At 45.0% G+C, this 22,920-nt stretch overlaps 1 protein-coding gene across 2 annotated transcripts in view; it reads left to right on the forward strand.

Moving 5' to 3' along the window:
• Positions 1 to 22,920, forward strand: part of trpm2 (transient receptor potential cation channel, subfamily M, member 2) — a 543,973-nt gene that overhangs the window by 32,180 nt on the left and 488,873 nt on the right. For both annotated transcript variants that reach the window (XM_041200804.1, XM_041200805.1), the window contains exon 2: positions 8,880 to 9,092. In XM_041200804.1, coding sequence (XP_041056738.1) covers positions 8,895 to 9,092 — 198 coding nt within the window. In that variant the 5' untranslated portion in view covers positions 8,880 to 8,894. The remainder of the gene's footprint in view (positions 1 to 8,879; positions 9,093 to 22,920) is intronic.

The raw sequence follows: 22,920 nt of genomic DNA on the forward strand, positions 1-22,920 counted from the left end.
ATTGCCTTCCTAATCACTGATAGTACCTGCATACTATTTTTTGTGATTCATGAATCAAGACATCCAGATGTTTCTGCATTGCAATTTCTGCAATCTCTCTCCATTTAAATAATATACTACTTTTCTATCCTCGTTGCCAAGTTCACATTTTCCCACATTATACTCCATCTGCCAAACTTTTGCCCACTCACTTCCATGTACTTTTGCAGACTCCTTATGTTCTCTTCACAAGTTACTCTCCTATCTTGGTGTCATTGGCAAATTTAGCTACCATACATTAGGTCCCTCCATCCAAGTCTTTGATGTAGATTGTAAATAGTTGAGGCCCCAGCACTAATCCCTGTGGCACTCCATTAGTTACAGCTTGCCAAACCAAAAAGACCCAGTAATCCCTACTCTCTTAGCTAACTAATCCTTTATCCATGCTAATATGTTTCACCCTACACCATGTAATTTTATCTTGTGAGTAACCTTTGATGTGGCACCTTATCAAATGTCTTTTGGAAATTCAAGTACACCACATCTACAGGTTCCCCTTTACCCACATTGCTTTTTACTTCTTCAAAGAACTTGTTTGTAGTTTCCCTTCTTTATCCCTCCTTGCTTGAATAGAGGAGCGAAATTTGTGATTTTCCAATCTGTTGGGACCTTCCAGAATCTAGGGAATTTTGGAAAATTACAACCAATGCACCTCTATACACCCTTGTTTTCAAAACCCTCCACAGTCTCACCCTTTCTTATCTTTTAATCTGCTCAATCCTTACAACCCTTTGAGACATCACCGCTTCTCTAATTCTGGCCTCTTGAATCCCCGGTTTAATCACTCCACCACAAAACACCATGACTGCAGCTGTTTGAGTCCAAAGCTCTGAAATTTCCTCCCTAAACTATTCTGCTGCTCCAACTTGCTTTCCTCCTGTAAAACAGTGTTTAAAAATCTACTTCTTTGACAAGGTTTTTAGCCATTTCACCCAATATCTGCTTTTGTTACCTGGTGATATATTTTGTTTTATAATACTCCTGCGAAGCACTTGGGTTATTTCCTGATGTTAAAGGAGCTATAGAAATAAGAATTGTTGTGGAAATGGACTGTGCAGGATTGAGGAACAATGAGTTTGGAGGTGGTGGAAGGAAGTCTTCCAGGGGAGATGAGGTTAGTGACAGTTTTGGAATCAATAGCTTGATATTCAGTGGTAGGGTCATGGTCCAGGGCAGGTAAGAAGCAGGTCAGAGAGTTGGTATTCAGCCTCCACTCAGTAGAGATCAGTTCAGCGAACAACAACAGCACCACCCATGTTAGTGGGAGGTAGGTTAGATTTGAGTGAGGGGAGCAAAGAAATTGAAGAATGTTTTTTATACAGTTTGTTTTAATGACCTGGAAGTGTCTTCTTACAAGGCTGGTGGAAGCAGAGATGATGAAAGATTGCAAAAGGAAATTGGATGGCCACTTGAGAGCAATAAACTTACAGGGCTACGGGAATAGAGTAGAGGAATGGAACTGACTGAATTACATTACAGAGAGCTGGCATGGACTCAATGGGCTGAACGGTCTCGTTCTGTGCCATAATTGACATTCAATGGCATTACCATCGCTGAATCCCCCACTATCAACAACCTGGGGGTTACCATTGACCAGAAACTGAAGTGGACTAGCCATATGAACGCTGTGGCTACAAGAGCAGGTCAGAGGCTAGGAATCCTCTGGCGAGTAACTCATCTCCTGACTCCCGAAAGTCTGTCCACCATCTACAAGACCCAGATCAAGAGTGTGATGGAATACTTTCCACTTGCCTGAATGAGTGCAGCTCCCGCAATACTCAAGAAGCTTGACACCATCCAGGACAAAGCAGCCTGCTTGATTCCACAAATATTCACACCCTTCACCACCAATGCACAGTGGCAGCAGTGTGTATCATTTACAAGATGCATTGCAGGAACTCACCAAGATTCCTTAGACAGCACCTTCCAAACCTTTGACCACTACCATCTAGAAGGACAAGGACAGCAGACCCATGGGAATGCCACCAGGAAGTTCCCCTCCAAGCCACTCACCATCCTGACTTGGTAATATATCGCTGTTCCTTTACTATCACTGGGTCAAAATCCTGGAACTCCCTCCCTAACAGCACAGTGGTTGTACCTACACCACATGGACTGCAGCAGTTCAATAAGGCAGCTCACCACCACCTTCTCAAGGGCAATTAGGGATGGGCAATAAATGTTGGCCTGCCCAATGCCACCCACATCCCATAAATGAATTTAAAAAATAATGATTCTAAGAAGAGCTCAATGTTGTGCTAAGCTCAAAACTAACTTGTTCTGGAATGTGATCGTCAAAGATTAGCATGAGTCTTTGGAGTATCCTTACAAGGAACTTTCACCCAGTGCACAGCAATGATAACTACAGGTGGATTGTTGGATCATTATTTCTGCAGCTTCAGGATAGCGATGATCTTTGCATGGTTCTAGAATTTGAGCATCAGGCAGAAGCCTGTATGTTGGTAGAGAGGCCCTCTGGCCTGGGACAATGGCATCTGAACCTTCAGCTCCAGAGCCTTGTCCATATTTCCAGTGAATGATCTTATTCAATATGATGTTGGTGAGCAGTCATAAAGGGACCCTTGCCTTTATCAATCGAGGCATAGATTACAAAAGTAGGGAGGTCATGTTGGAGTTGTATAGAACCTTACTGAGGCCACAGCTGGAGTATTGTGTGCAGTTCTGGTTGCCACATTATAGGAAGGATGTGATTGTACTGGAGGGGGTGCAGAGGAGATTCAGGATGTTGCCTGGGCTGAAACATTTAAGTTATGAAGAGAGGTTGGATAGACTTGGGTTGTTTTTGTTGGAGCAGAGAAGACTGAGGGGTGACCTGATCGAGGTGTACAAGATTATGAGAAGCATGGACAGGGTGGTTTGGGAGCAGCTGTTCCCCTTAGTTGAGGGGTCAGTCACAAGGGGGCATAAATTCAAGGTGAGGGGCAGGAGATTTAGGGGGATGTGAGGAAAAACTTTTTTACCCAGAGGGTGGGGACAGTCTGGAATGCACTGCCTGGGAGGGTGGTGGAGGCAGATTGCCTCACATCCTTTAAAAAGCACCTGGATGTGCACTTGGCATGTCATAACATTCAAGGCTATGGGCCAAGTGCTGGTAAATGGGAAGAGGTATGTAGGTCAGGTGTTTCTCACGTGTCGGTGCAGACTCGATGGGCCGAAGGGCCTCTTCTGCACTGTGATTCTGATTTTGGGAGTGAAGCAGCTCTTTTCTAACTTTCCTTTTTTGAATACGAATTATGTGGATCGTGAAATTGAGGAATACATGGATGGCAATGGCTTCAGATGTCACATGTCAGACTTTATTTTGGTTAGCATCAAACTTATGGACAATTCTCCAGGTTTTCCTTATCAAGTTGGTGAAATCTAGGGTCTGCATGGTTATGCCTCATCACTCTCATTTAGCAGATTTTGGTGAACGTAAAATTATGGTTGCTGGGGCATAGTTACCTCTATAAGTGTCTCATTGTTGGAGAGCCAGCAATGCTCCCACTGCCACCCGAAAGAGGTTGACATTAATTATCATTGTTCTCTGTGTTTGCAGGAAGTGGTCAAACCACTTATTTACCACTTCCATGGAGCCATTCCAGTTAGCTTTTAGATAGCTCTTGGCTTTGGTAGTGATGCGACAAGATGTCTTGGAGACCCATGTGTATGACAATAGGATGCTGTTCACTTTGGGAAAAAGGCATCAATGACTGTTTTTACCGCCACTGGGGATCATTGGTTGAAAGACGTAAAAAACAGAGTAGTTGTCTTTTCTCCATCTGGTGGAATGCAATGTTCCTGATGCTTAAGATCCAAAAGTAGACATTTTTATTGTTTCAAGTCCCATTCATGGAGCTATTCACCTGCTGCATCATTGTCATCAAATCCCCTGCTTGTGTGATGCTTGTTGTAGATCCCGGCTCATTTTGAAAGGTGGGCTATTGCAGCCAACTCATATTAAAAGGCTAATATAGTCCCAAACCCATATTGACAAGTGGCCTATCGGAGTCCTGAACCCATACTGAGGGCTGAGCTATGATCTCAATACAGGAAGCACGCCTTCATTTTATAACAGTTCACCTTCCACCATTACTTGAAGAAGTGAACATGACCAAAGACACCCACTGCAGTTCCAGACAGAATCACAGTTTTAACAAAATTGCAGAAGTAAATACTCTTACTCTACGGTTGCAGCTTTCCTAGTTTGGGCTGGATTTTATGTCCCTGGCCAGGGTTTGAAGGCAAATAAAATTTGATGGTGGCCTTCCGTTCACAGACATGCCTGCCCTAGATGTGTCTGAAATTTTACGGGGGCCTGGGAAGGCATCGGGCAGCCCACCCTCCCTTGGGACTGTTAAGGATTGGCCACTTAAGGGCCTCATAATGCCACCACTGGTATTCTGCTTGTGGCGGGGGACTGGGGAGCCTGGCAGCTTTGATTTTGCTGGCTGGTGTCAGGCAAGTGGGTGGGGGATGGGGAGAACCTCCTTTGAAGGCCCAAAGGGCCCACCTGAGGCCCCCACCCCAAGGTCATCCCCCTCTTTAGCCACACCTCACCCCTCCTCCCCCAAGCCTCTTGAACCCAGCCCCACACCTCACTCAGGTCCCTCCCCTCTCCGAAAGCCCTGACCTTGCACTTACCTGGGCTCCTCAGTATAGTGGGACTGCCTGTAGTCCCAGTTTTGGCCACTGATGGGATGGTCTTGGTTGCAGAACGTGCCTGTTAAAGAAATCTTCATGGTCTTCTGTATATTAACAGCAAGTCTTCATTAGTTGCTTGTAAATATATACATACATAAAGGGTACAGGCAAAGAACTATCTCCATGTCTGGATTTTAACAGATCTCTGCTCAACATCACACTGACTCTGTGTCTGGGTTATTTGCCTTCTTACATTACTGGTTGGACGGTACTGTACTCAGTCCCACATTAACCCTGTATGTACCAGACCCTTTTCCTACATCAAATTACACTAGTTTATTTCATGTCTTACATTGTTGTTAGTCTTATCCATTTACCTAGTTGTTATTGTCTTAGTGCTATTCCAACATTATTATTATTACTGTATTAACATTATTACAGCATTCTCACTACCCCATCTCCTCCTTCAAGTCTTTAAAGTTAGAGGTGCGGGCAGTTGGGAGGCCTTATAACCCTTCCATATCTCATTCGCCATTCTGTCAGTGGAGTGGTAGGCTCTGTTGGTTCTGGCTCTTGCTGTTGGCTGGGAGATTGGACTGACATGTAGGTATGCTTTCATTCTCTCTTCCCTTGCTTAATGTTGAACCATGCCTGGTCAGTTTGGCTGTTGCTTTGATCAATGGCTGCTGTTACCCTTGATCATATCTTGCAGGTTGGTATTCGTCATCTTGCTGTTGCTTTGTCGTCTTCTTTTTCCACGTGGGTCATCTCAAAGCTCTCTGAGTGTTCTTGTGGCAAGAAGAAGGTTGAGTGGTGCGCTCACATCTGTTTTTTGTTGTCAATGGTGAAAGACTGCTAACAGGTTCCAGCATCCCTTGTGATTGTGGTGTGCTGGTTGGAAGTTGCAACATGTGCACAGTGGTTGTTGTGTCAACCAGCTGTACCATCATCGCAGTTGGAGGTAGAGGGTTCTCAGACTGCTGGTCATTCTCTGGTATTGCTTCCACTGGAGGTGCCATGATTATCTCGTGGGCGGTACGTTGGTCTGATCAAGGGAACTTTCTGGGACCTCTGGGAATAATAATAGACAAACCAGCTCCGCAAAGAGAGATCGAAGGCAAAATCCAAGTCTGAATACTCTTTAGTGTTTGAGTACTCAGGACCATGCTGTTCTGGCTAGCTAATGACAGTCTTGATATCTTCTGATGTCTAGAGAAGATCCAGGGCTACGCAAGCATCCCTGCTCAGGAGAGAGAAAGGCTGGTTATGGATGATGTACATCAGCTCAAAGATCAGTTTGCTGCCATACCTCAGTGATTCCAGGATCATGCTGATGACCGGGGGCCGAGCTCTCCCTGCCCTATAAAATGGAGTGTCCGTTGTTCAAAGTCAGATGTCATTGAGCCATGGTTCTTTGATAATAGGATTGTCATGCTGGCACCTGAATCTAATTTAATATTTGTTAAATGACCATTTACCAGGATGTTAGCATTGCAAAATGAAGAACCACAATCTTTGGCCTCACCCAAGAAGCATGGCTGTGCCTTCTAGGTTTTTGGTCTCAAGCTTATGGAATACCTTTGAGATGTCTGAGTGGTGCTGGGGTTTTCACTTGCAAGCTTCACAAAGCGTCCCTGTCTGTTAGAGTGGAAGCATTGGGCTGTACTCACAGGACACTGATCTTTCCTGTGAGGACACTTCACACCACAGCGCTGACAAGATCACTCTGATGGCTGGTTCAGGAATCGCTTTCCCTGACTTGGACTGTCCCTGTATCTTTGTGACCTGATAAGCTGAACTGAGGCTTGGCTTCTGCTCCATGCTGTATTTTCTCTCCTTAGGATTGTTCCGTGTTGCTTGAATAGCTAGGACAGCCTAACTATTCGGATTGCCTTGTCTAGAGTTGGATCATCTGTTGTTTGCAGGTCTGCAGACTTCTTGCTGAAATCTGGAGCAAGGCTGGCATTTAAAAATATTTTCCTCCGAAGACCCCAATTTTGTGACTGATTTGGGCCTTGGTTGAGTCCAAGTGGAGTTGGAAATGTGGAATTGTGATCCATGTTAAAAATGTTTAAAGTGCGGGTACAGCTTTAAGAGCTTACAGGCTTTCAAGATGGTGTCGGCGTTCAATGCAGTACAAAGGATTTTCTGCACCCGCTGGTTTTGTACACTCCGCAAAATGGCGGCGGTACACGCCTGGAAGGAAATTTTTTAACAATGGCTTCATGGGTCGGCTAGCTGCTGACTTATTTCATTCAGCGATTTACTCTGGCAAGTAGCGAGGCATTCAAGTTCAATGCAATCTCGCTGTATGTGCCAGACCCTTATAATACTGTCACTGCTCCCAGCTGACGCTGCTAGCCCTACAGAGCTGCTGGCCTCTAAGGCAGGATTTTCTCCTGAAAAAGGGGTGGAAGTCTTGCCTGAAAGCAATTAACACTGCTCCCAGTGTAAAATTGCTGTGAGACATGGGCAGGCTCCCCCATCTGACTTTTTAATTGGAGGGCAAGGATTGCACCACAAAAAGAGTTGTAACCAAATTTTTTTTTAACCAAATCACAAGTCTTTTGTTCATGATGAAAGTCAGTAAGATGTCCCCTTCCTCTTTTTACTTCCCTTTACCGTATTCTGCAAATGAAATAGTGATTAAAATGCTAGGAAGCATTTTTAGGAAATCTATTTATAATATGGAAGTTGAAGAAACCATTACTATGTTCCATTTGTTTGCTGAGTAATAATAATCCTAGGCTGTAGGCCTATTCCTGTTGTTAGATTAATTTAGCCTACTTCCCGACACAAATCTTCAAACATTAATGACAGCATTGTAACTTTAACAGTAGCCTAAAAATTACAAGGAACTTCCAACAGTCATTCACAATGAAAGATTTCAATGATTATATTAAAACTAATACAAGTCATTCAGAATTGTAAATTTGGAAAAGAGCAGCATTTCTTCAAACATAAGTACATGTAAAAATTACATTGAATCCATTCAGGCAGGAGTAACAATGGAGGAAGGCACAATCCAAAATTTGGCAGCAGAGCAGGGAAAGAAGAAATGGTTCAAGATAACAAGCAGCCAAAGAAGCTCAGCAGGAATTTTTAACCTAACTTGCCAGATGGGATTGGATGAAATGCCAATTTACACACTGCCCAACGTTGACTTTAATGGAGAATAACAGCAAGTAGGGTGTAAAATCAACATTCCACCCTTTCTTGTCAGTTTTCCAATGGGTGGATTAGTTTGAAATTACCCTGTAGAATCTTCTCCATATACACAGGAAACATTTCCTTGGAACCTTCTTGCCACAAATAAACACTCATCTTTTCGCTCCCTGGGTTGGGTACCCTCAGCTAACTGTTACACACCTGCCAACATTTGTCATATACCTGGAAAGAGAAATCCTACTGGCTGACTGAGAACACCAATTTAATTTTTAGCCTCCATCACAAGCTTTCCTGTTTTCATTACATCAATCTTTCTATGGTTAAAGCTCTCTCTGAAATTTTCGCTTGTCCTGCAAAGGCGATCAGTACTCTGCCCCACATACTCTTCCTCCTCCACATATCCTCATTTTGTTGAAATTAGACATGTTGCATAATCTCCGACTTTAATTCATTCTTTCTCATGACTTTAAGAGTGCTGAACTTTTCTCTTCCTCAATCCTCCATTCTTCCTACAATTGTGGGTCCAGTGACCACAATGTCATATTCCACAGGCATTGCAACGAGACCAGCACAGCGCTGTGGTAGTAGGCTATGAATGTTGCACCCACCTCGAACTTGCAAACGAATGAGGTCTGATCACTGCACTCCACTCTTTTTCAAACATGATTCAGACTGGTGTGATTTCCCAGTCGCAAGATTGGAAGGCGATTCCAGCGAGAAGACTTCAGGAGATGGTAATGAATGCAAATGGCATTCATATCACTATCCAGCAGGATACCAAACCCACCATTAACCCGCCATCAGGAGAATTTCAAACTGTTTTCACGCTGGCGCGAATCCCATGTTTTGGCTCCCACTAGATTCTCTGCTTCTTCCCGCCATGAAACCCATCATGGGCAGGGTGGGAAAATTCTGCCCTCGGTGTCTATTGATCTCATCTTCTCTCCTATTCTTTTCCAAATTGTTAGTGTTTGATACCAAAGGCTCCTGAAACTCAAGTTCTGATCCATTTTCTTCCTTTTCTACAGGATGGGTAGCTGACCATGTGTGAGGGGACAACAGAAGTTATAGGAATGTGCTCTTCTGAGGAGCAAAACATCAACCAGCTCTACCCTCTTCAAGCAGAGAATTTTGATCAATGCAAAACCATGTACAACAGTGATGTGTTGAACACCATCAAAAGAAGCCCCAGTTTTATCAAGACTGGGCAATGTTCAGCTAAAGTAATCTTCAAGGAACAGGTAGAGTCTACAGAAGATTGAGCAGACAATACATATTCTGCTTCTAATGGCTTGTGTGATTATCAAAGAGAGCACTGAGAATGGAATGCTTTCCACTTTAATCAGCTCGTATTCCATCAAATTCTTCCAGGGTAGGTAGAGCAGTGGTTAGATCGGGAGTAAAATTCCTTCCACACAATATCATCAAGTACACACAGGGCCAGTATTGCATACTTAGAAGCTCTCTGTACAACCATTTCAATCCACGGCTGGAGTAGCACAGATTAAGCAAATTATAAAACTCCCTCTACATTGTTCCACCAAATACTTCCAGGGCAGTTATAGAGCACAGTTAGACACAGAACATGGCTTCCTCCACACTTTGGCATCAACCACTCCCAGGAAAGGTGCAGCCCACCAGAAACAGTAAAACTCTCTCTGCACTATCTTTAAACAGACTGATATTTGGCAGTTACAACTTAAGTTAGGTATAGAATCAAGCTCATTCTCCAATTTCCCATCAAACAAATCTAGGCCAGACAATGCAAGGGTGGAGTATAGAGTAAACCTTCACTGCATTGCCCTCCAAATACTCCCAGTACGTTACAGCATGGATTAAAGGCAGAGTAAAGCTTTCTCTACACTCTACATCAAGCACTTCCTGGGCAGGGTAGGATAGTAAATTTAGAGTAGACCCCTCCATCAAAAGTACGCAGGGTTGGTTCAGCTCACTTGGGCCTGAATTTTACCCTTGGTGGGCAGGCACGATCAACGGGCTCACGACCGGTCGGGAAACGGGCCGCTGCCACAATCGGCCCCTGACTGTGATTTCATGCTGGCTGGCCAATTAAGGCCTGTCCAGAATGAAACGCGTCTTCCCAATGATCAGGAAGGGCCAGGTGGGGGCGGGAGCCTATCGGCTATCGGGTCCAAATGGTGACCTGGTGGCTGGTTTAAAAACAGCACAGGCAGCTCTTTGAAGGCTGCCAGGGAAGAACATATTTGCAGCATTCTGAATACCGAAGTTATAGCCTCAAGTGTGGCTAGAGATGCCAGACAGGAGGGGAGGTCGGACCTTTATTGGCATAGAAAAAATAAATTTAATAATTAATTTACATCCATCTGATACTTATTACCCCCTGGTTTTCGGACAAGTGCCTCGCAGTCCTCCTGGAGGAGGTGACTACCAGGAGGGACACGCTTGTCCCCAGAGATAGAAGGAGGAGACTGCCACACCTAACAAAAAGAACTTGGGAGGAGGTGGCAGCGCAGGTCAGCAGCCACCATGTTGTGCAGTGCATTGTTTGCAGTGCTGCAAAACATTTAACGACCTGCTGCACTTGGGAAGGGTACCGTGTTGACATGGATCAGTACGTTGAAGTGTTAAGGTTTGGAATCCCCCCGAGGAACTCAGGGGTGTTAGAGTCTGAGTGCCAATGCCAGAGCTAGCCAAGATGTGAGTGCTCGAGGGCCATGACTTGGATGTGCCCTGGAAGGTGTTGGCCAGGATGGGGTTGGCCAGGCTGCAATGGTGCTGCAGATAGAGAGTGGAATAATCCATGCTCCTCTAGCCTTTCAGGAGAAGATGACCCATAACAACACTGAAAGGTCACGGAGGCCCCCAAACCTCCTAATCCTATCCAGATTCGAGCAGGACGCCTTGGAGCTGGAGAGATGCCACGCACCTCAGTCAACCAGTCGTGGAGAGGCTGGGGTGTCAGATGAAGATAAGTGTGTAGTGCACAGAGGTGAGAGTTTCGGATGGTGCAAACATTCTTGTGTATTCGCATCATTGATGGGAACCTCAAAACTGGATTCCCCTTTGATCATTGAAAGATGATGGCACCATGATGCAGATCTCCATTGTCTCACCAGGGTGCCTGGCATGCACAGTGACTGTGTGACAACTTAAACTGATGACATGTTGTTGTTCTCCCTTAGATTCACCAGCACGCACTCAGTCGCAGGACCCCGAAGAGACACCCCTGACTTCAGAGGACCGTCAGGCTTCACAATCATCTGCATCATACCAGCTCTGAATCAGGCACCAGCACAGATACCAGCACCTAGGTGGGCATTAGATCCTCGGCTAGAGTGTCGGAACACAGCAGTGAGGGCACCTCACACTAGCTTGAGGAGCAGGCAGAGGCAGAGAGTGCCCAGGGCGTCGGCAGTTGGAGGATTGGAGTCCAGAACGATGCTGAGTCGAAGGTAGATGATGCGCCTCTGGAGTCATATTAGGTGGAAGATGCTGGATGTCCAGCAGGATGTGTGGGAAGATCTGGCAGAGTTCCATGAGGGTCTGCGTGCCATAGTCTCTGTTGTGGAGGAGTCCATGCGGAGCATGAGCACTGCGTTGACCCTCATGGCCGAGTGCACTGCCTCCTCAATTGAGAGATTGGTAGCTCTCACAGAGAGGCAACTCCATGAACAGTATCAGGGGTTTCTGGGATTGGGCTCAGAGCTGCAAGCCCACACATAGGCAATGACCTCAGTTGCTCAGTGCCAGTGTGGGAGATGAATGAGGTATCCAGTAGCCCAGCTAGGTGTCCATCCATCAATGGCAAGCAGGGAAGTACAGAGTGACCTCACATTGGCGCATGAGCTGCTTGTCCACTCTGCAGGCTCCTCTCAGGGCATTCTGGATGACAGCAGCAGCCCAGCTGCCCCTCTGCTAGTGATGGCGGAGGCAGTCCTGGCATGAGGTTAAAGCAGATCTTTGGCAGCCTAGCTGAAGGAACGTTGGATCAAGGCATCCCGGATGTTCCTGCCTCCCTGAAGGATCCAGAGGTCTGCCTCCATGTCCGCAGCATTCTCCTCACCGTGCTCCTCTTCTGACTCCCGACTGGATTTATCCTCTGTGGTCTGTGGAGCTGCATCAAGGTCCTTTTCCACCCTTACCAGTGCCAAACTGGGGAGAATGCAGCATGCAATCACTGTCAGTGACACCTGCTCTGGGGGGTAGAGTGGTGCTCCCCCTGAATGGTCCAGGCATCAAAGCACACCTTCCGAAAACCTATGGTCCTCTCTATCACTGCCCTGATGGAGGCATGATCCTATTATAATGCTGCTCTGCCTCTGTTATTGGGTGGCAGAGAGGCATCATAAGCCACCTTTTCAATGATAACCCTTGTCACCCAGCAGCCATCCATCCAGTCGGGCTGAGCATTGAATAGCTTCAGCACCTGGGAGTGTCTGAGGATATAAGTATCATTGGAGCTGCCAGGGTACTGTGCACAGGCTTGCAGAATCTGTGTGCTGTGGTCACACACTGTATGGGTGTTCATGGAGTGGAATCCCTTCCTGTTGACGAAGGCACCCGGCAGATCCGCTGGAGCCTTGATGGCTATGTGTGCAGTTGATTGCTTCCTGGATGCAGGGGAACCCAGCAATTTCTGCAAAGCCTCTGGCTCGCTCAGACTGGCTGACCTCATCAGTACAGAAATGAATAAATGTCATTACCCGCCTGAACAGAGCTTCTGCCACCAGCTTGACGCAACTGTGGACAGCCGATTGGGACACTGCACAAAGATCCCCCATTGACCCCTGGAAAGTGCCGGAGGCAAAGAAGTTGAGGGCCACTATGACCTTCAGAGCCAGTGGCATGAGTTTCCAACCATACAGTTGGAGGTGACCTCGGGCCCAATCATCTGGCAAATAGAGGTCACTGTCTCCCTGGAGACGAGGAGCCTCCTTTGGCATTGTGCTTCAGACATATTGAGGTAGCTGCATTACCTCCAGTAAACCTTGGCAGCAGGATAGTGGAGTCTTTTGCAGCCCCTTCCGCCTTGGACTACCTATTGACCCTGCACCCCTTGTGCCTGAGCATCTTCTCCCACAGGTTGCTCCCCTGGAAGCTGCATTGAGACCTGGCCTCCTCTTCCTTCTGCCCCTCTCTTCCTCTTCAGAGGAGGTGCCACCAGTGGAGACTGCAATCCACATGACCAGGGTAACAGAAGACTATCTGATACCTGGAAGGGTCCACACGGTCAAAATCCTCCAGGGATCTTGGAGACACCAATGAGTCCTGAAGTGAGGCCTAAAAATGCAAAGAATGGAGCTCAGAACAGAGGTGAAGCTGTCAAGATCAAATAAACAATCAGCAGCAAACTATCTCCTAAACTCCTCACTACTCACACTGACAATGCTGCTGACCCTTTTTATCCCACTCTTGGATGATGTTTTGCAAAATGCGAGCTGTCTGGCTGCCTGTTTTGCCCATGCGATGAGTGTGAAATCACATGGGCAACGTAAAATCGGATTCAGTTGGGTTTTTAATGGCCTTAAGTGGCGTCTTAATTGGTGGCAGATGCTGCTCCGACTCACACGCATGCCTACCGACCTGAATGTTGTGCATGAGTGGGATGATGTCAGGATGCTTGCCCAACGTCTTCTCACGTTATTTTACGCCCCATCGGGTTGGGCCACGCCCACCCACAAGGCGTAAAATTCTGCCCTAAAATACATTGTAAATCTCTGTTTACCCTTTCTATTCACTGAGAACAGGTAAACACGTGTAGGTAATACTTGGGGGTAGCTATAGAGTAAACCTCTGTCTACACAGTCTCTTAAAACCTTCCTAGCACTGGTACAGCATAGATTATCAGTAGCATAAAGCTCCCTCCACACTTTTCCATCAAACTCTCCCACGGCTGTTATGGAGCACGATACTGCAATGTTGCTGGGTATTTCCAGCATTTTCTGCTCAGGAATACCTGGATAGCTGAAATGGGCAGATACATGGCAGATATAATTTCTTATGGTTAACTGTGAAAAGATGCACTTTGGAAGGAACAACATGGAGAAGCAGTATAATCTAAATGGGGCTACTTTAAGAGGTTCAGAAGCAGAGGGAACTGAGGGTGCACATTCACAAAGCTTTGAAGGTGGCAGTTCAAGTTGATAAGATGGTTAAGAAAAACAGGATGCTTGACTTTAAAAATAGGAGCAAGTACAAAATAGAAGCTAGGGGTGGGATTTTCCAGCCCTGACATTGGCGGACACCGTCATGGGGAAATTTGGAGAGCTGTTGACTTATAACAGCTCTCCAAATTTTCCTGTCCTGCTTGTGACGATGCCCACCGGTGTCAGGGCTGGAAAATCCTGCCCAAGGACTGTACTGCAAAAACTTTACAAATCACTGGTTGGACCTCAGTTGGAGTATTTTGCACAATCCTTGTTGCCACATTTTATGAAGAATGTCAAGGCTTTGGAGTGAGTACGGAGGAAGTTTACCAGAATGATGAAGGGATGAAGGACTTCAGTTACATGGAGAAATTAAGTAGGGATTGTTCTCCTTAGAGCAACAAAGGGACCTTAATAGAGGTATTCAGAATTATGAGGTTTTAGATGAAGTAAGTAGGGTCAAAGTGGCAAGGTGGTTAATAAACCAAAAGTCATTGATTTGAAACAATTGCCAAGAGAATTAGAAGGGGAATGAGAAGACATTTCTTCACATAGAAAGTTATAAAGATATGGAATGCACTACTTGAAAGTGGAAGCAGATTCCACTGGAATTTTCAAAGGCAATTGAACATGAACTTGAAATGGGCTAATTGTCAGTGTTATGGCAAAAAGGTTCGTGTGCAGCATTAAGTTAGAAGCTCAAATAACTAGCCCAGGTCTGATGGGATGAATGACCTTCTGTGCTGTATGATTCTATGAGAGTAAGGCTTCATCTAAACTGTTATATCAAACTCCCAAGACTGGGGCAGCACGGTTTAGACACTAGAATAAAACTCTCTATACAGTGCTCCATCAGGTACTCCCAAGATTGGTCTAATCCAGGAGAAAGACAGAGTATAGCACCCAATACGCTGTTTCATCAAATATACCTAGAACAAGAAATGCATGGGTGTGTTAAAGAGTAGAGTTGGGTCTACAATGTCCCATCAATGCAACAAGGTGACAAACATTTTGAATTAGATATAGCATAAAGTAACCCCTACAGTCCTAGCAAATATTTCCATCACTCGTATAGCACATGGTTAGACACAGGGCAAAGCTCCTTCTAAACTTTCCCATCTAGCTCTTTCAGAGCAATTACAACACAAATTAGATACAGAGTAAATCTCCCCCTACACTAACTCACCAAACACTTGGCTGAAATTTTCTGGCCGTGTTGGCAAAGGGTGCCATGGTCTGCAGAGGGGCACAATATGGCAAGAAGGCCAAAGATCAGTTTCACGCTGACATAAAAACACAAAGGGATTATCTGATGGTGTCTGCCATGGCGGAATGCCAATTCCACTGGAGGCTGGTGTGAATCTGCTTTATATCTTAGGTGGAGGTGATGGCGTAATGGTATTGTCATTGGACTAGTAATCCAGAGTAATGCTCTGGGGATAGCAAAAGCTTCTACAAGTATATAAAAGGAAAGAGAGTAGCTAAAATGAGTGTTGGTCTCTTGGAGGATGAGACTGGGGAGTTAATAGTGGGGAACTCAGAAATGGCAGAGACGCTGAATCAATATTTTGCCTCAGTTTTCACGGTGGAGGACACTAGTACCACTCCAATAGTAACAGGTAGTGCAGAGGGTATAGAGAAGGAGGAACTTAGAACAATCACCATCACTAGAGAGAAAGTACTGAGCAAGCTATTGGGATTACAGAGTGACAAGTCGCCAGGACCTGGTGGTCTGCATCCCAGGATCTTAAAGGAAGTGGCAGCGGAGACAGTGGATGCATTGGCTATAATATTCCAAAATTCCCTGGATTCTGGAAAGGTTCTAGTGGATTGGAAAAATGCTAATATAATGCCCTTATTCAAAAAGGCGGGGAGGCAGAAAGTAGGAAACTATAGGCCAATTAGTTTAACATCCGTCATTAGGAAATTGTTGGAATCCATTATTAATGGGGCATTTGGAAAGTCAAAATGCAATCCATCTGAGTCAGCATGGTTTTATGAAGAGTAAATCGTGTTTGACTAATTTACTAGAGTTCTTTGAAGATGTGACAAGCAAAGTAGATAATGGGGATCCTGTTGATGTAGGATATCTGGATTTTGATAAGGTGCCACACAAAAGATTAATACACAAGATAAGATCACACAGAATTAGGAATAATATATTAGCTTGGGTAGAGGATTGGCTAACCAACAGAAAGCAGAGAGTCGGGATAAATGGGTCTTTTTCTGGATGGCAAGTTGTAATGAGTGGTGTGCCACAGGGTTTGGGCCCTGGGCCCCAACTATTTACAATCTATATTAATGACTTGGATTCAGGGATAGAAGGTACGATAGCTAAATTTGCAGATGACACCAAAATAGGTGGGAAAGTAAGTTGCAATGAAGAAATAAGAAATTTACAAATGGATCTGGACAGGTTAGGTGAGTGGGCCAAAATCTGGCAGATGGAGTTTAACTTGGATAAGTGTGAGGTCGGAAGAATAAAAAAGGTGACTTATTATTTAAATGGAGAGAAACTTCAGAATGCTTCAGTGCAGAAGGATCTGGGTGTCCTCGTGCATGAATCGCTAAAAGCTAGTATGCAGGTACAGCAGGTAATAAGGAAGGCAAATGGAATTTTGGTATTTATTGCTAAAGGAATAGAGTATAAAAATAGGAAGTGTTGATGCAACTGTACAAGGCATTGGTGAGACCGCACCTGGAGTACTGTGCACAGTTTTGGTCCCCTTACTTGAGGAAGGATGTAGTTGCAGGGGAGGCGGTTCAGAGGAGGTTCACTAGATTGATTCCAGAGATGCAGGGCTGATCTTATGAGGAGAGATTGAGCAATTTAGGCCTATACTCGCTAGAGTTTAGAAGGATGAGAGGAGATCTAATTGAGGTATATAAGATGCTAAAGGGGATAGAAAAAGTAGACGTGGAGCAGCTGTTTCCCCTTGTGGGGCATTCTAGAATGAGAGGCCATAGTTTTAGGCTAAGGGGTGGTAGATTTAAATCAGAGATGAGGAGGAAATACTTTTCTCAAAGGGCCATGAACCTATGGAATTCACTACCTCAGAGTGCAGTGGATGCCAGGACACTGAATAAATTTAAGGAGGAGATAGACAGATTTTTAAATTAGTAATGGGCTGAAAGGTTCTGGGGAAAGGGCGGGAAATTGGAGTTGAGGCCTAAATGAAATCAGCCATGATCATATTGATTGGTGGGGCATGGTCAAGGGGCTGAATTGCCAACTCCTGCTCCTAGTTCTTATGTTCTTATGATTGCACAATGTTCAGCACCATTTGCGACTCCTCAGATACTGAAGCAGTCCATGTCCAAATGCAGCAAGACCTGGACAATATCCAGGCTTGGGCTGTCAAGTGCCAAGTAACATATACAAGTGTCAGGCAATGATCATCTCCAACAAGAAAGAAAGCAACCATCAGTCCTTGATGTTCAATGGTATTGCCATCACTGAATCCCCCACTATCAACATCCTGGGGGTTACTATTGACCAGAAACTGAACTGGACTAGCCATATAAGTACTATGGCTACAAAAGCAGGTCAGAGTCTAGAAATCGTGCGACGAGTAACTCGCCTCCTGACTCCCCAAAGCCTGTCCACCATCTTCAAGTCAGGGGTGTGACTTGCCTGGATGAGTGCAGCTCCTATAACACTGAAGAAGCTGGACACCGTCCAGGACAAAGCAGTGTGCTTGGCATCACATTGGCACCACATTCACAAACATTCACTCCCTCTACCACTGACGCACAGTAGCAGCAGTGTGTACCATCTACAAGAAGCACTACAGGAATTCACCAAGGCTCCTGAGACTGCACCTTCTAAACCCACGGCCACTACCAACTAGAAGGAGAAGGGCAGCAGATAGATGGGAAACCACCACCTGGAAGCTCCCCTCCAAGTCACTCACCATCCTGACTTGGAAATATGTTGCTGTTCCTTCACAGCCGCTGGGTCAAATTCCTGGAACTCCCTTCCTAACAGCACTGTGGATGTACCTACACCACATGGACTGCAGCAGTTCAAGAAGGCAGCTCACCACCACCTTCTCAAGGGAAACTAGGGATGGGCAATAAATGCTGACTAAAAGATTAATAAGGAGGGAAAAATTAGAGTACAGGAGAAAGCTAACCAGAAATATAAAAACAGATAGTCAGAGTTTCAAACAGAAGTGAGTTAACAAAGTGAGCATTGGTCATATGGAAAGTGAGTCTGGAGAATTGATAATGGAAAACAAGGAGGTGGCAGATGAATTGAACAGGTATTTTGCATCAATCTTCACTATAAAGGATCCAAAGATCCTGGAAGCAGCTATAAATCAGGAAATGGAAGGGAGGGAGCAGCTTAGGAAAATTAAATGACCGTAGAAGTGGTACTGAGTAAATTGTTGGAGCTGTGGGCTGACAAGTGCCCAGGTCCTGATGGACTTCATCCTAGGGTCTTAAAAGAAGTAGCTAGTGAAATAGTTGATGCATTGGCTTTAATTTTCCAAAACTCCCTAGATTCGGGGAAGGCCCCATTAGATAGGAAGATGGTAAATGTAACTCCACTATTCAAAAAGGGAAGGAGACAGAAAGTGGGAAAATACAGGCCAATTATTTTAACATCTGTCATAGGGAAAATGTTAGAAACTATTATTAAAGAAGTTATAGAAAGGGCACTTGGATAGGTTCAAAGTAATCAGGCAGAGTCAATATGATTTCCTGAGAGGGAAATTATGTTTAACCAACTTATTGGCGTTTTTTGGGGAAGTAACATGTGCTGTGGATAAAAGGGAACCAGTGGATGTACTGTATTTAGATTTCCAGAAGACATTTGATAAAGTGCCAGATCAAATGTTATTTCAGAAAATAAAAGTTTCAGGGCCAGAATTTTACATTCGGCCTGCGGGCGCACAGCCGACATGCATGAGTGTAATATGATGCGCGATGATGTTGGGCGTGTATCCCGAGGTCATTGCGCACTCACACAATATTTCGTTTGGTGGGCACGCGCCGGAGTCCATGCATGCCCGCCAATAATTGAAAGGCCTATTAAGGCCATTAACAAGCTAATTAACTTGAAGTTTATGCTGCCTACCCAACCTAACAGTTGGTGGGCAGGCAAAAAGACCAAGTGGCCTTTACATTTTTAGGAATCCTCATCCACGAGCAGGCTGAAGTTTCCTAAAGATAATGCAAATTAAATAAAAACTTATTTTCAATTTAAAAACATGTCCCATCTCATGTGACATAGCCTCAAGGCGATTGAAGCACTCTGCGTGCATACATGCATGAGTTGTGCGTGAGGCCTGGCTCCCCCTCCTCCCCCCGCCCACATAGATAGTGCTCAGCGCTGCTGCTCACGATTCATGCAGTGTGGCCTTAATTGGCCCGCCCATGTGAAATTGAGGTGGGAGCCAATCATGGGTGGTGGTTGGCTTCCCAGCCGCTCCCACCTGCCCCTGCTAAGCCCGCCCGATGAGGGAAAATTTCTGGTCATGGTTTCAAGAGTAACATATTGGCATGGATAGGAGATTGGCTGGCTAACAGGAAACAGAGAGTAAGCATAAATGGGTCTTTTTCAGATGGGCATGATGTGTTGTGTGCCACAGGGATCAATGCTGGGATCTCATAAAAACATTGAAAATAGGAGCAGGAGTAGGCCATTCGCCCTTAGAGCCTGCTGTGCCATTCATTAAGATCATGGCTCATCATCCAACTCAATATCTTTTGATTATCTGCTCCTATCACTGGTTACTTATCCCTACAACCACACCACCCCACACCCCACCCCCCCACCTTAAACCAGCTTATATTTCACCACTCTTCTAATATTCAATCAGTTCTGCTGAAGGGTCATGAGGACTCGAAACGTCAACTCTTTTCTTCTCCGCCGATGCTGCCAGACCTGCTGAGTTTCTCCAGGTAATTCAGTTTTTGTTTTGGATTTCCAGCATCCACAGTTTTTTGTTTTTATCCAACTCAATAGCCTGCTCCTGTTTTCTCTGCATACCCTTTGATCCCTTTCGCCCCCAAGAGCTATATCTAACTCCTTCTTGAAAACATTCAATGTTTTGGCCTCAGCTACTTTCTGTGGTGGTAAATTCCACAGGCTCACCACTCTATCATTTCTCCTCATCTCAGTCTCAAACGGTCTACTCCGTATCTTCAGACTGTGACCCCTGGTTCTGGATTCCCCCACCATTGGGAACATCGTTCCTGCATCTACCCTGTCTAGTTCTGCTAGGTTTCTATGAGATCCTCCATCATTCTTCTGAACTCCAACAAATATAATTCTAACTGACTCAATCTCTTCTCATATGTCAATCCCGCCATCCCAAGAATCAGTCTGATAAACCTTTGCTGCACTCCTTTCAAAGTAAGAACATCCTTCCTCAGATAAGGAGACCAAAACTGCACACAATATTCCAGGTGTGGTCTCAACAAGGACCTGTATAATTTCAGCAAGACATCCCTGCTCCTGCACTCGAATCCTCTCGCTATGAAGGCCAACATACCATTTGCCTTCTTTACCGCCTGCTGCATGTGCATGCTTTTCTTCAGCGATTGGTGTACGAGGACATCCAGGTCTCGTTGCACATCCCCCTCTCTCAATTTATAGCCATTCAGATAATAATCTGCCTTCCTGTTTTTGCTGCCAAAGTGGATAACCTCACATTTACCCACATGATACTGCATTTGCCCACTGAGTCAACTTGTCCAAATCACACTGAAGCATCTCTGCATCCTCCTCACAGCTCACTCTCCCACCCAGCTTTGTATAATCTGCAAATTTGGAGGTATTACATTTAGTTCCCTCATCTAAATCATAAATATATGTTGTGAATAGTTGGGGTCCCAGCACAGATCCCTGCGGTATCCCACTAGTCACTGCCTGCTATTCGGAAAAAGACCCATTTATTCCTACTCTTTGTTCCCTGTCCTCCAAACAGTTTTCTATCCATCTCAATGCACAACCCCCAATCACATACACTTTAATTTTACACGTCCTTAGGTCCGTTGTCTTTCCTGGCTAATTTGTATGCCTCTTCCTTGCATAATACCATCTCTAATTTCCCTTGTAAGCCATGGTTTGGCCACCTTTCCTGTTTTACTTTTGCCCCAGACAGGAATAAACAATTGCTGCAGTTCACCAATGCACTCTTTGAATGTTTGCCATTGCCTATCCATCGTCATCCCTTTAAGTAACATTTCCAAATCTATTATAGCCAACTCGCACCTCATACCATCGTAATTTCTTTTATTAAGATCTCGGACCCTAGTCTCAGAATCAACTACGTCACTCTCCATTTTGATGAAGATTTCTATCATATTATGGTCGCTCATCCTCAAGGGATGAGCACAACTATGTTACCAATTATTCCTTTCTCATTACACAATACACAGTCCAGGATAGCCTGTTCTCTCATTGGTTTCTCAACGTACTGGTTTAGAAAAACACCCCGTATACACTCCAGGAATTCCCCCTCTATGGTTTTGTTGCAAATTTGATTTGCCCAATCTTCATGCAGATTAAAGTCACCCATAATTACAGATGTTCCTTGATTGCATGCATCTCTAATTTCCTGTTTAATGCCATTCCCAACATTACCACTACAGTTTGGGGGTCTATATACAACCCCCATTAACGTTTTTTGCCCCTTAGTGTTTCTCAGCTCTACCCGTACAGATTCTACATCGTTGGAGTTAATATCTTTCCTCACAATTGCAATAATTTCCTCTATAACCAGCAAAGCAATTCCACCGACTTTTCCTTTTTGTCTGGCCTTCCTAAATACTGAATACCCCTGGATGTTCAGTTCCCATCCCTGGTCACCCTGCAGCCATGCCTCCGTAATCACAACTATATCATACCTGTTTACATCTATTTGCGCAGTTAATTCATCCACTTTATTGAATTATTAATTTATTAAGCCTTAAGGTTTGTCTTTTTAACATTACTTGTCCTGTTCCCACTATTTTTCACTGAGGCCTTGTTTGATTCTTGCCCTTGATTTCTCTGCCGATCACTTTCCTTATTCCCCTTTCTGTCTTTTGTTCTTGCCCTTGATTTCCCCTCCTCTGACTCCTTGCATAGGTTCCCATTCCCCTCCCATTTTAGTTTAAACCCTCCCCAACTACTCTAGCAAATATTCCCCCTAGGACATCAGTCCCAGTCCTGCCCAGATGTAACCCATCCAATTTGTACTGGTCTCACCTCCCCCAGAACCGGTCCCAATGTCCCAGGAATCTGACACCCTCCCCCTCACACCATCTCTTCAGCTACATATTCATCTGATATATCCTGCTATTTCAACTCTGACTAGTATGTGGTACTTTTGGTAATCCTGAGATCACTACCTTTGAGCGATAAAAGTAGTAAGTGCTTACCCGACTGTACTCACGGTACTCAAAGGATCACCTTGTTCTCTCCTCACCGAACTCCCTCAGTCACCCCTGATCCCCCACCTTCTCTTCAACTCCTGGCTCCCCTTGCGCTCCTCTTCAACTCTCGACTCCTCCCGCGCTTCTCTTCAACACCTGACTCCTCTTGCACTTCTCTTCAGCTCCTGACTCCTCTCGCACTCCTTTTCAACTCACAGCTCCTCTCACGCTTCTTTTCAACTCTCGACTCCTCTAGAAAGAACAAGTAACAACAAAGTCTATGATTACAATGCATAATCTCTAATCACGTCATTCTGTTTACATTTCTCCTAGGGTGTACAGTTCCCTCTATACCGTTTCACAAAACACACCCTAGTTTGCTGCAGCACAAGCTAATCAAAGGATAGAGGTCCCTTTGCATTTGCCCTTCAAACACTCCCAGTGCAATTACTGCATAGATTAGATACACAGTGAAGTGCGATCTACACCATTCTGGCAAATACTACTTGAGTGTGAGAACTGGCAGCTTCTGAGAATATCAGGAATTTGAAAGCATAAATTGTAACAGATAAAG

This window comes from Carcharodon carcharias, chromosome 12 (genome assembly GCF_017639515.1).
Source record: "Carcharodon carcharias isolate sCarCar2 chromosome 12, sCarCar2.pri, whole genome shotgun sequence".
Taxonomy (NCBI): domain Eukaryota; kingdom Metazoa; phylum Chordata; class Chondrichthyes; order Lamniformes; family Lamnidae; genus Carcharodon; species Carcharodon carcharias.